Source organism: Candoia aspera, chromosome 2 (assembly GCF_035149785.1).
Source record: "Candoia aspera isolate rCanAsp1 chromosome 2, rCanAsp1.hap2, whole genome shotgun sequence".
Taxonomy (NCBI): Eukaryota; Metazoa; Chordata; class Lepidosauria; order Squamata; family Boidae; genus Candoia; species Candoia aspera.
This window is the reverse complement of record NC_086154.1, coordinates 198,732,054-198,743,482: the sequence shown is the minus strand read 5'-3', so window position 1 is coordinate 198,743,482 and position 11,429 is coordinate 198,732,054. Positions and strand designations below refer to the sequence as shown.

General features: G+C 41.7%; 1 protein-coding gene across 1 annotated transcript in view; it reads left to right on the top strand.

Annotated features, from left to right (window-relative positions):
* The first annotated feature begins 1,218 nt into the window (after positions 1-1,218).
* Positions 1,219-11,429, top strand: part of LOC134491418 (guanine nucleotide-binding protein G(q) subunit alpha) — a 119,160-nt gene continuing 108,949 nt past the window's right edge. The window contains exon 1 of the mRNA XM_063295165.1: positions 1,219-2,167. Coding sequence (XP_063151235.1) covers positions 2,032-2,167 — 136 coding nt within the window. The 5' untranslated portion in view covers positions 1,219-2,031. The remainder of the gene's footprint in view (positions 2,168-11,429) is intronic.

Below are 11,429 nucleotides of genomic sequence, written 5' to 3'. Positions count from 1 at the left end.
GATCTCTCTAATGTTTGTGGACCAAGATTTGGAGACCGTGGTCAATCAGCTACAACTCTTTCTAGAGCCAAAATCTTCGAGTAAACAAGTGTTTGTATACTCTGAATCTCTCCATTTAGTTGTTTGCAGGATTCTAGTTTCCAAGAGAAGAAAGGAAAGCAGGTTAAGTTCACACAGTAGTAAGTTGTTTGTCAATCCTAGGCCTTTTTTTTTTTTCAAGAACCTTTCTTAGCTGCATACTGGGTAAGCCTAAGTGACTTATCTTTGGTCCTCAGAGGCAGTCACAGTAGAAGGAAACAGCACATATGCAACTTGTCTGGGTTAAACTCTCACCATGTTGTAAGTGGAGTGATTTAAAGGCCATAAACTCTGTTTTACCTACTGGAAATATAATAAATAATGAACTAATCACGAAGAGTCACAAGCGACTGAGCGAATAAACAACAAAAATGAACTAATGCAGTTCAATTAGTTATGCCCAGCATCAAGGAAAAATCCACACTCAGACCAAGAAGCTCACTGGGTAACTTTGGGTCACTCACTGTCCACGCCAACCTACCTCAGAGGGTTGTTGTTGTCAGGAAAATTCATAGGAGTGCTAGCCACACTGCCTTGAGCAGGAAAGGCAGGATATAAATCTAACAAATATAAAAGTAATAGCAGGCAGCAAGCACGCAACTCCCTTGGTGACATTCCTCTATCCCCAGACATAATGTTTCCAAAGAGCCGGATTTTTCCCCACGTGATAAGCTACTGCCAACAGTGTCCTGGATCCTTTAAAAATAAGAGAAAGTAAAGGCTCACTACACAATATAATACCGTGGAAAGGGAAGAGAAAGGAATATACAGTAAAGCTAAGGAAGAGGAGGCGAGAGGAATTTTAAAAGTGGCAGCCCACTGCCCTATAGAATAATAACGACACTAATAATAACAATAATGCATTACTTGCAGCCACTTGTGGGGGTGGGGGAGAGAAATGGCTCGTTCCTTCCTTTGTGGCTGCGGGTGCGTTGCAGTATAAAGCGGCGGGTGTGAAGGTTTTACTTCCCTGGGATTTCATTTCGGGGGAGGGGGGTGCGCGCAGAACAGAAAGCGAGAGAAAAGATCCGCCATATTCCTGCCTTACCACGCCCGGAGAGCTGAGCTACTGAAATCCGTCTGGCTACATAGTATCTGCACCAGTCCCTGGCCCCCCGCCTCCCGCGGTACCCACCCCCGTTTCTTACACCAAAGGAAAGGCGGAACCGAGAAAGGAAGAGCTGTCCCTCCCTGGCTGTCGCTACCTCTGCCGCCGCCTTCGAAGAGAAGCAAGCGCAGCCATCTCTCTCCTCGCCCCCAGTCTCCAAGCGGGGGAAGTTGACTTTCTAAGAAGCAGCCCAGAGGTTTCTCGGGACCAAGGGGAGAATCCATTCCCTGAGCGGACCCTTTGCGGTTCGGTTCAGTAAAGGGGAGCGGGGGGAAGCGGGAAGAAAGCGAAGGAAATGTACGTGTTCAGAACGGAGGGCAGCCTCGAGCGCAATTATTAGGATTTCCAGCCGGAGAAGGGAAGATCCGCGCGCTCGGGAGTGCGATCTGCGAGGGGCCGGGGTGGGACCTGAGGGGCGGTGGCAGCGCAGAAGTAGAGGGAGGGGTAGAAAAGGGGTGTTGTTTGCAACAAGGACGCTTTTGCTTTCTGCCGGGCAGCTCGCTTGCTGCTGCTTCTGCCTGGGCGGATGTTTCCCCGCGGTTTGGTGCAGGATTGAAAGGAGAGGAGGAGTGGGAAGCGGCGAGGGTTTCAAGAGGCAGGCTTGGTGGGTAGGTGGGGGACACCTGCCTGTGGGCGAGGTGAGGGGCACGTCGTGGATGTGCCCAGACGTCTCCGCGTGTTAGCAGCGAGGGCTGTCCCCGGGTTCGCCTTGCCTTTGCCCTCGCCAGGAGACGGGAGGGGTGCGCCAGCTGAGTAGCGGGAGGGCTTTCTGGCGCTCGCGGCTTTGTGGCTCGGGGTCTGCGTGTTTTCGGGGGGGGGGGCTGCGCCTGAACCAGCTCGGAAGAATGACTCTGGAGTCCATCATGGCGTGCTGCCTGAGCGAGGAAGCCAAGGAAGCCAGGCGGATCAACGATGAGATTGAGAGACAGCTCCGCCGAGACAAGCGGGACGCCCGCCGAGAACTCAAGCTACTGCTGCTGGGTAAGACTTGGCCGGCGGCGCCCATCACCCCATTTTTGGCAACTGCCTCGCACCTTCCCCCCTCCCCCCCTGCCATTGTTGCTTCTTCCCAAACGAAAGAGTGAGGCGGCATATATGTGCGTCTACGTATAGCTCTAGAAGAAATGAGTGATCCTCTGTGTGCTGGTGCGTGTGTGTGCATGAGAGCGCTCACAAGGCTAGTGGCCGTGCGGTATTTGGATTTATTCCCGTGCAGTTGTGCACGTCGTGGCGATAGCCAAGCCAGCTGCTGCTGTAGGAAATCAGAACATGGGCATGTTGGTGTGAAAGGTGTGTTCAAACAGCAGGGTGAGGAGGGACCGTAAGGGAGAATTGCAACCCCTCCCCGCTTCCTTGGTTTCCTCTTTGCCACGGGGCTATGCCATCTCCATCACGATGTGCGTTATCCTGGGCACAGCAGCGAGGTGTGTGGCATGCCGGGCTGTTTTGCCACAGCCGCCTTGGCCCTTTCATCTCCTGGCCTTTCCCCACCGTCTCCTCCTGCCTTCCGAAGCAAGCAGATGTCTGCAGCGAGGCGAATGGCTGCTTCGGGTTTCTGTGGGTGGTTTCGTGTGGAGTGGACGCCTTCCCGAAAATGGAGAGAAAGGGAAGAGGTTGGGTGAGAGGGAGAGAGGAGACAGAGCAAGATACCGAGGCTCAGGCGGAGATGAGCGGCAAATGTCTGTTGTGGGAACGCGAGCATAGCAAGAAGGGACGACGCAACCCCCAACACGCCTTTGCCAAGGCTGACCCGCAATGAAGAGCTGAAGCGAAGGAACTGTCTTCTAGGATTGAGGGTGGCAGGATTTCAGTCTGCGCTATTCTGAGTATGTGCTCACGCCTCAGGAAGGCTGGGGTCACTCCTTCCTCTGCTATGTAGCAGTGGCTTTTCTTTGAAAGAAAGCAGGATCTGGCTCTGAACACAGATTAGGTTGAAGGCAAGCAAGCTATCCAGCCCTCTGCCTGACACCGACTGTGGGGTGTGACTCTTCTATTGGTACGGAAAGGTGTAGGCTTTGGATCAGGGACCTCTATAATTGGTGAGCTAAATGGCTGTGAGAATAGGAATGGGTGGAGCTGTTACCATTTAGGGGGTTCAAGCTGCCTCTTAAAAACACGGGAGATAGAAGTATGTTGTCTATTTTGTGGGTGTATATATACCATATTATGGCACTGTAGATTAATTCAAAGGGGAGGCTGTGACTAGGAATAACGGCTTGAGAAAAAATGTCTGCAGCACTGTTTGCTTGGAAGGCGTGGTGTTATAAAACTGACTGCCATGTGTGAACGGCACAAAGAGCTCATGGCTTTATTGAAGCCTGTCTCTGTTTTGTACACAGACATAGTTTTTTTTTTTCAATCTTAGGGACATTTTCCATTAAGAAGAATTAAAATTGGTGGATAGCTGAGAAAACAAACTGTGCATTCAGTGACTGCTCAGCAACATAGACGTCTTTTCTCTTATGTAAGTTCTGGTGTGTGGTTCATGCTGTGATGGGTGGAAAAAGAATATAGTAGTTCAAAGAAAAGAATCTTTGCTTCTTGGACTCCACGACTCAGTCTTCTCAGGAGAAAGCAGACTTCAAATAAATAAGTTGAACTTCTCTTTGCGTTGTCACAAGACGACCAAGGCAGAATATTAACACATTTGGAGCAAGTTACTGCTCTATTTTAGTTTTATTTTATTTATTTTGTTTTATTTGTTAAATTTTTATCACCACCCATCTCCCCTCTAAGGAGGGACTCTCCACACCAGCCTTCTCCAAGCCGATGCCTTCAATTGTGATGACATTACAATTCCCAGAATTTGTCAGGAGCCTGGGGATTCTGGAAGTTGTAATCCCAACATGTTTGGAGGATGCCAAGTTCAGGAAGGTTGGTCAACATTATCTCGTATTTGTTCCTTGGTTGCTGATTTATTAAAGTCTTACGTAAAATTTAGATACAATTTCAGATTGGAGGAAAAGGAGATGCATGAAAAGTGGTGGGTTTGGAAACTTGGTATCTTCCTCATGAGGGTTATGTTTACCCTAAGCAGAGAAATTAACCCATTTATATCATACATATGCCAAGTTTGTCTTATAACAAAATCAGATGTCTGAGTGTTTTTGACTATTAAGAAACCCGGATGATTTGATATATAAATAGTATATATTTTTTGTATTCATTGTTTGTGAACATAAGGAATTTTGTTTGTGTGTTAGAATAATATCCATATTGCTGTGCTAGTTAAAAATAGGAGTCTGTAATAGCGTGCCTCATTTAAAAATATATAGCTTGCTACTCTTTGGGAAAAAAGTAAGAATGGTCCTAGAATGGGTGCATGCTGCCAATTTCTTATAGAATATTATAATTTTCTTATTTCTTTCTCAAAACTAACAAATGCACTGTTCAAATCCACCAACTTTCCTATGAGCATTTCAATTATGAGTGTACTGGGCTTTCGAATTAAGCTTTCCTGAAATGCTCAGCCACAGAGGGTGGTAGATTAGGACTATTGTCAGTAAACTAGTAGTTACACAAATGGAGTTGACATTCAATAAGTTGCAAGTAAATTTAGAACTATAATGGGCTCATTTAAAAATTTAGCACCCTCAGCAGGATTTTTTTGTGAGGAACAGAATCTGAATTTTTACTTGAGGGTTTCTTCAAGCATCTGAAAACATGTTGGCCAGCATTTTGAGGCAGCTGGATTTACTGTTTAGAACACAACATGCAAAGTTCAGTCTATTTTTTTTAGACTGGTGTGTCAAAATGACATGCTAATCTGAGAACAAACTTTGCAGGAATTTAAAAAGACATCCCTCAACTCCAAGTAGGTGTTCTGGCATTGGAGAGTTAGCCAAAAGTTATTTTTTCCTCAATGCCATTTATCTACAACATTTAGCTTATATAGATTTTATTCCTTAGAAGACCTCTATTCCCAACTATCTCTTATTCAATAAAGGTATATTTATTTATCATTTGTTTCCAGCATTTATATTCTGTTTTGGCTTAGCTAGATGGCAGCACCTAGCTGACATTCGGCGATCTTGACAAGCTAAGTAGGGTCAGATCTAGTCAGTAATTGGATGAGAAGCCACCAAGAAATAGAGCTGTTGGCTAAAGTGGGGAGTTGAAACAACACCTTAGAAAAAGCCTTTAACTGTTTATATCCTACTCCACATCCAGAAGGAAGCTTAGATAATAAAAAGCAGGGGAAGCCATTTCATCGAGCCTCTAATACTCTCCTTTGTTAATAAAGGTAAATATTCCATTGAGTCAGGTTCTACTCATGATGATTATGTGAACACATCCATATGTTTTTTTTTGGCAACAGCATGGAAGTTATTTGGTACTGTATTGTCATGTTGAATTTTGTTTTTTACTCCCTAGATTAACCTACAACCCTGGGATTTCCTGGTAGTCTCTCGTCTCTGAGTATGAACTAAATCTGCTTACATTTTTTTAAATCAGCCAAAGTCATTGAACTTAAATAAATGTTTTTAATTTTTTTTTAAAGCTATGTTAAGTGTAATGCCTTTATCAAGCCAAATAATATACTCCGTAAACACTGAGTAACATGCAAATCTTCCAGTTTACAAGAACATGGGGAAAGATGGTTAAAAATCCAGGACAAAATAAAAAGAAAAATGGGGAGGAATGGCTAATGTTTCAGAGATGACGATGTTAGGTCACAGTCAGAATGGTCTGCAGACTCCAAACTGAAACGGTAAGAATCCAAGAATGATGGTCTCCAAGCAGCTAGTACAGTAATAGATCTTTGTTGAAGCTGAGCAGGTATAGACCTTAATGTGAAAGAAACACTATTATCCCATTTAAACTGCATTGTATAAATAATCTGAATGTTTAATTTATTAATATTTGGAACTTTTTTTTTTACTAAGAGCACCAAAATGTTGCATAATATTTTGAAATAAAACCATGAAATTAAAACGATAAAACTTAAAAATTATTTAAAAGGTAAATTAATGAGACGTCTTACCATCCAAAGGATACCTTGGATGAAGTACATTTTGTGATTAGAGAACAACATAAGAAAAAGTCTTTTCTTGTATGTCTGGACAAATAGTTTTTAGTGAGTATCTGTGACTTTTGGAGGACCCCTTGGGAAAATTTTAAAAATCAGATGAGATACTGTAATAATAACAATAACAATAATAGAAGAAGATGACAAGCAGGTTCTTGAATAATCAGGTCCTAACGTTTAAGGGTTTTAAAAGTTAAAATCCAGTCCCAGACAGTAATATTTATGGGGCTGTTGCCATCAAACCTTATTTTTGGGGATATCTGGTATTGTGTGAAACAAATTAGGCTAGAAAACCCTACAAACTAAGAAGTAAATAACTTGTTTTATTTCTTTACATTTCTTTTTGAAACATTTCTCTATGAAACATGTCAGCTCTAATACAGTATATCATTAGACTAAAGTTGCAGAAATTATTACTAGTATTCCAATAGAAAAACATTATTGAACACTATATCAGTGCAGGCTTTCACCACTGGATTATTGAACACATTCAGGCTACTTTTTGTATTTATGAAAATAGAAGATTTCTCGACCAAATTCTTTGATTTATTGTTTCCATTCTTTGTGATAATCCATATTGTCAATTTAGGACATATCTATATTTTCCAGTTTTCATAACTTTTGGCTTACAAGTAGAAAAATATTTGCCCTTTATTACTGACTTCATAATTCCACCTTTGACTCCTTCCCAAATGACAGAATAATGATCCAGCCTTCAAAAACAATGGCTAATGGTTCATGTCGAAAGATTAGCCTGCTCTGTCCCTAAAGTGGCTTTTTTCAACCTCTTGAGCTTCATATGTGTTAGACTACAAATTCTAAAATTCCTGGCTAGTATGACAGTTTGAGATGGCTGCTCTATCTCTTTAAATAAAGGAGACAGTGGATCCCACCATTTTATAACTAATGTATTTGCTGCTGCTATTCCAATTTTGTTTGTGATGATTTTTTGATAATGGACATGATCCCGAACCTGTTTGTAGGTTCGTGAGTCTCAGGATTGCATCCCTGAAATTTAGTTGCAAAATGTCAAAATTTTATGCCATGACTTCTTGTAGGAAATTAGAGAACTATAGAACCCCATCTCCCCTTTATTAAGAAAAGGAACAAATTGGCCCTTTCCACATGAATGATGCCATAAAACCATGCTGTGAGAGTCTTATTTGTTGTAAATAAAGCTTTAAAAAGTGTGATCGTAACAATAAAAATGCCCAGCCCTACATTACCAAATAATCAAGTAAAATCAACATTAGACCTAGAATAATTCTGTTCAAATTTCTTATGGCACCTAGGAAATAACAGTAGATACTTACGACATCTGTTGATTCTACCAAATGATGGAATGTTAATTTTAAAAATACATAAATTACTTTGCTGCACTTCTTTATATTGATACAAGTCCTTGTATATAGTCTGGTGATCAGACACTGCAGTAATATTCTTAGTATTTTTTTCCCCTTTAAAATGGTCTGTTTAGAAGCTGAGAGCCATATCTTCCAGGGCTGCGAGTAGCTAATAAATAGCTAGTTTCACTCTTCCTCCTAAATAAATGATGTTCAAATTACTGTATGCTAAAGTGTTATAGTTCCCTTACTGAGATGTTGCAAAACAAAATTACTCATTTGAAAACAAAGATATCACCCAAGTGCATTACTTAATTTCTTTTAACTTTCTTTGGGTTAGATTCAGTGTTGAATAAATAACAGAATATCATGTTGCGTTAGCTGTATTACTATCAATTGCTTTTCTGTTTTGATTGGAGGGTTCCTAGAAACATTTGGTTTGTCTCTGTGGGAAACAGGATATTGGATTAGAGCAAGCTTTTTCAACCTTTTGATCCTGGAGGAACCCTTGAAATATTTTTCAGGCCTCTAGGAACCCCTGCACATTCTGGCTCAAATATAGGCCAGAACTTATAAAATTATATTTGTTTCATGTGTAGGCCATACATTAACAGTGTTCTTAAACTAAAAATAAAGAATGAAACTTACCTCTTTAGTGTGAAGTTGTCTGAATTTGAAATATTTTTTTAAATAAATCATGATCTCCCAGGGAACCCCTGGGGAGCTCTTACGGAACCCTGGTTGAGAAACCCTGGATTAGAAGGCCCTTTGGTCTGATCTAGCCAGACTCTAAGTACAAAACACCTAATTGTAGATGATTTGCAATAATAGTGAAACCTAATTTAAATATTATCTAGTTTAGAGAGAAGTGCCTTAAGAATAAGCAATATGTATATTAACATTTTCCTATGCAAATAATTCCTAATGTTTTCTCGATTTCTTGCCCAATCAAATGTGTGAAAATTGATTTGTGCAATTAGAGTCGTTTAGCTCAGTGTAAAGCACTGTTAAGTTACATCGTTTTAAAAGTAGAAGGATAATGTCATGGTGAAAAACGTAATTTGGCTGTTTAAATTCTTTTGCATTGTTTATTAATTTAACTTTTCCTGATACAGTTATGTCGGTACGGCTTTCCGTGACTCCTCCCACCTTGAGGGCGCCAGCTAATCTGAGGCCTAGGTAAAGGTAAAGGTTTCCCTCGACATAAAGTCCAGTCGAGTCCGACTATAGGGGGCGGTGCTCATCTCTGTTTCTAAGCCTTAGAGCCGGCGTTGTCCATAGGACACTTCCGGGTCATGTGGCCAGCATGACAACACGGAATGCCGTTATCTTCCCGCCGAAGCGGTACCTATTGATCTACTCACATTTGCATGTTTTCGAACTGCTAGGTGAGCAGGAAATCTGAGGCCTACAAAGAGGCAATATTTGACCTGATTGCTTAAACTCCTTCTGCTCTCTGAGATGCCTGTTTCAAACATTATAGCACACATTCAACCTGCTCCCTCTGTTACCACTCTCTATGCTTGGATCCCACCTCCTGTTTTCCTCTAAACCTGTCCCTCACCTCCCACCCCCCTATTAAATAGTCATAGGCAGTAATCTTTTCCCTCGCTGAAATCTATCTTCTGATAAGTGTTTCTCAACCTTTGCAGCGTTAAGATGTGTGGACTTCAACTCCCAGAATTCCCCAGCCAGCTAATGGCTTCTGATATTGCCATGGGTGCTGCTTTTGTCCTTCACTCATTTGCCCACTGAAAACGTCGAGTGATCTATGCCTTCTTCTGTCTAACTTCTCACCATTCATTTTGTCTTCACTTGATGAGACTCTTCCCCTCTTCATCATTTTCATTCTGTGCCTTACTACACCATCACTGCTTCTCTTAATCCTTATCTTGTCTTAAACTCTGCCTGTCCTGCTTAATATTTTATTTCTCTTATTTGCTCCATTTAGCTTTTATCTTCTGTGCTTTTCCTCACATTTAGCAAATAGCTCACATGAATTTGGCCTGAGTCAACCATTCATAGCATCGTAGGATTGGAAGGGACTTTTGAGGTCATCTAATCCAACCCCCTGCCCAGTGCAGGAATCCTTATACTGTACCATCCTGGACAAATGGCTGTTCAATCTTTTTCTTGAAAACCTCCAGTGAAACCTCCCACAACCTCAGGAAGCAGGCTATTCCACTGCTCAATAGCTCCCATAGTAAGGAAATTCCTTCTCATTTTAAGTTTCAATCTCTCTGTGTTAATCTTCCACCCACTGGTTCCTGCCTTACTCTCAGGTGCTCTGGAGAGCACACCATCTTCCCTGTGCCATTCCTTCATGAATTGGAAGAGTGCTGTCCTGTCTCCCTTTAGCCTTCTCTTTTTTATGTTAAACATACGAAGTTCCTTTAGCTGCTATTCATAGGATTTAGCCTCCAAGCTTCCTGCCATCCTTGTTGCACTTCTCTGCCCTCTTTTCAGTTTCTCAGTGTCCTTCTTGTATTGTGGCAACCAGAACTGGGCACAGTATTCCAGATGCAGTCTGACCTGCGTAGAGTGGTACTGTCACTTCCCATAATCTGGACCCTATACCTCTGTTGATACAGTCCCAAACTTCATTGGCTCTTTTGGCAGTGCAGCTCATAGCTGGCTCGTGTTTAATCTGTGGTCTGTCAAGACTCCCATAATGTTTTCACAAGCATTACTACTAAGCCAGGTACCACTTAGTTTGTACCTGTGTATCTGGTTTTTCCTGCCTAAGTGCAGAACCTTACATTCCTTACCATTGAACATATGCTAGATAAGGCCCAATGTTCAAGTCTATCAAGAGTTGAATCTTGAACCTATCTTCTGGGGTGTTAGTAATTTCCCCTAGCTTTGTGTCATCCACAAATTGTATGAGCATCCCTTCTATTCCCTCATCTAAATCACTGATGTTGAAGAGTACTGAACCCAGGATAGAATCCTGAGGTACTCTACTGTCTCCCTCCCTCCCTGTGGACATAGACCCACTAAGGACCATGTGTTGGCTACTGCTGTTCAGCCAGCTGTGAATCCATCTGATAGTGACACCATCCATCCCACATTGTTCCATTTTATCAAGGAGGCTATGGTCTACTTTATCAAATGCCTTACTAAAGTCTACGTACATTACATAGCATTTTCTTGGTCTACTAATCTAATCACATTGTCAAAAAAAAAAAACAATAAGAAAGCAATAGCTGTCCACTAATCAGGCACACAATCCAGAGTTAATTCTACATGTACTACTGAATAGCATGGGAAAAGCAGGATGGGATGAAATTTGCTGAAGCAATAGATACTGAGGTGCAGATGAAGATTAATTGATTTTAGAAAAAAAAGGACAGAGATTTTGGAACTAGCCTGGTCATGATCAGTGATGATCAGAAGAGTACTTGGAACTTGATTGCATTTTGGGAATTGTTTGGAAAGAATTACAGTAGATACCTTTCTTCTTTGTGCACAAACCATATCAAATTTCAGAAAGATAGTTTGATAGGGGTTGTGCAAAAGCATCTTTACAAATGGGGGGAAAGAATGAATAGGAAGTTGGGGGAGGAGGTGTAGTGGCTCTATTTGGTGTCACAGGAACAATTCTGGTATTGATTTGCACAGAGACCCTCACCAACCCTCTGCTGCCATTGCTGCCCTAAGAGACAGAATGTGGATTTATAATCCCCAAATTGTTTCCTGAGAAATGTTGGTGAAAGCTGCAAATATTATACTCAAATTCTTTGGTAAAATAGCTACTAAATTACAAAACTGGTGAAGGGGACTTGTTGATTTTGGAAATATGTCCAGAATACTAGGGTTTGAGTGAGTACTTTGATCTGGATATGGATTAGAAAGACACAAAATAGCTAAT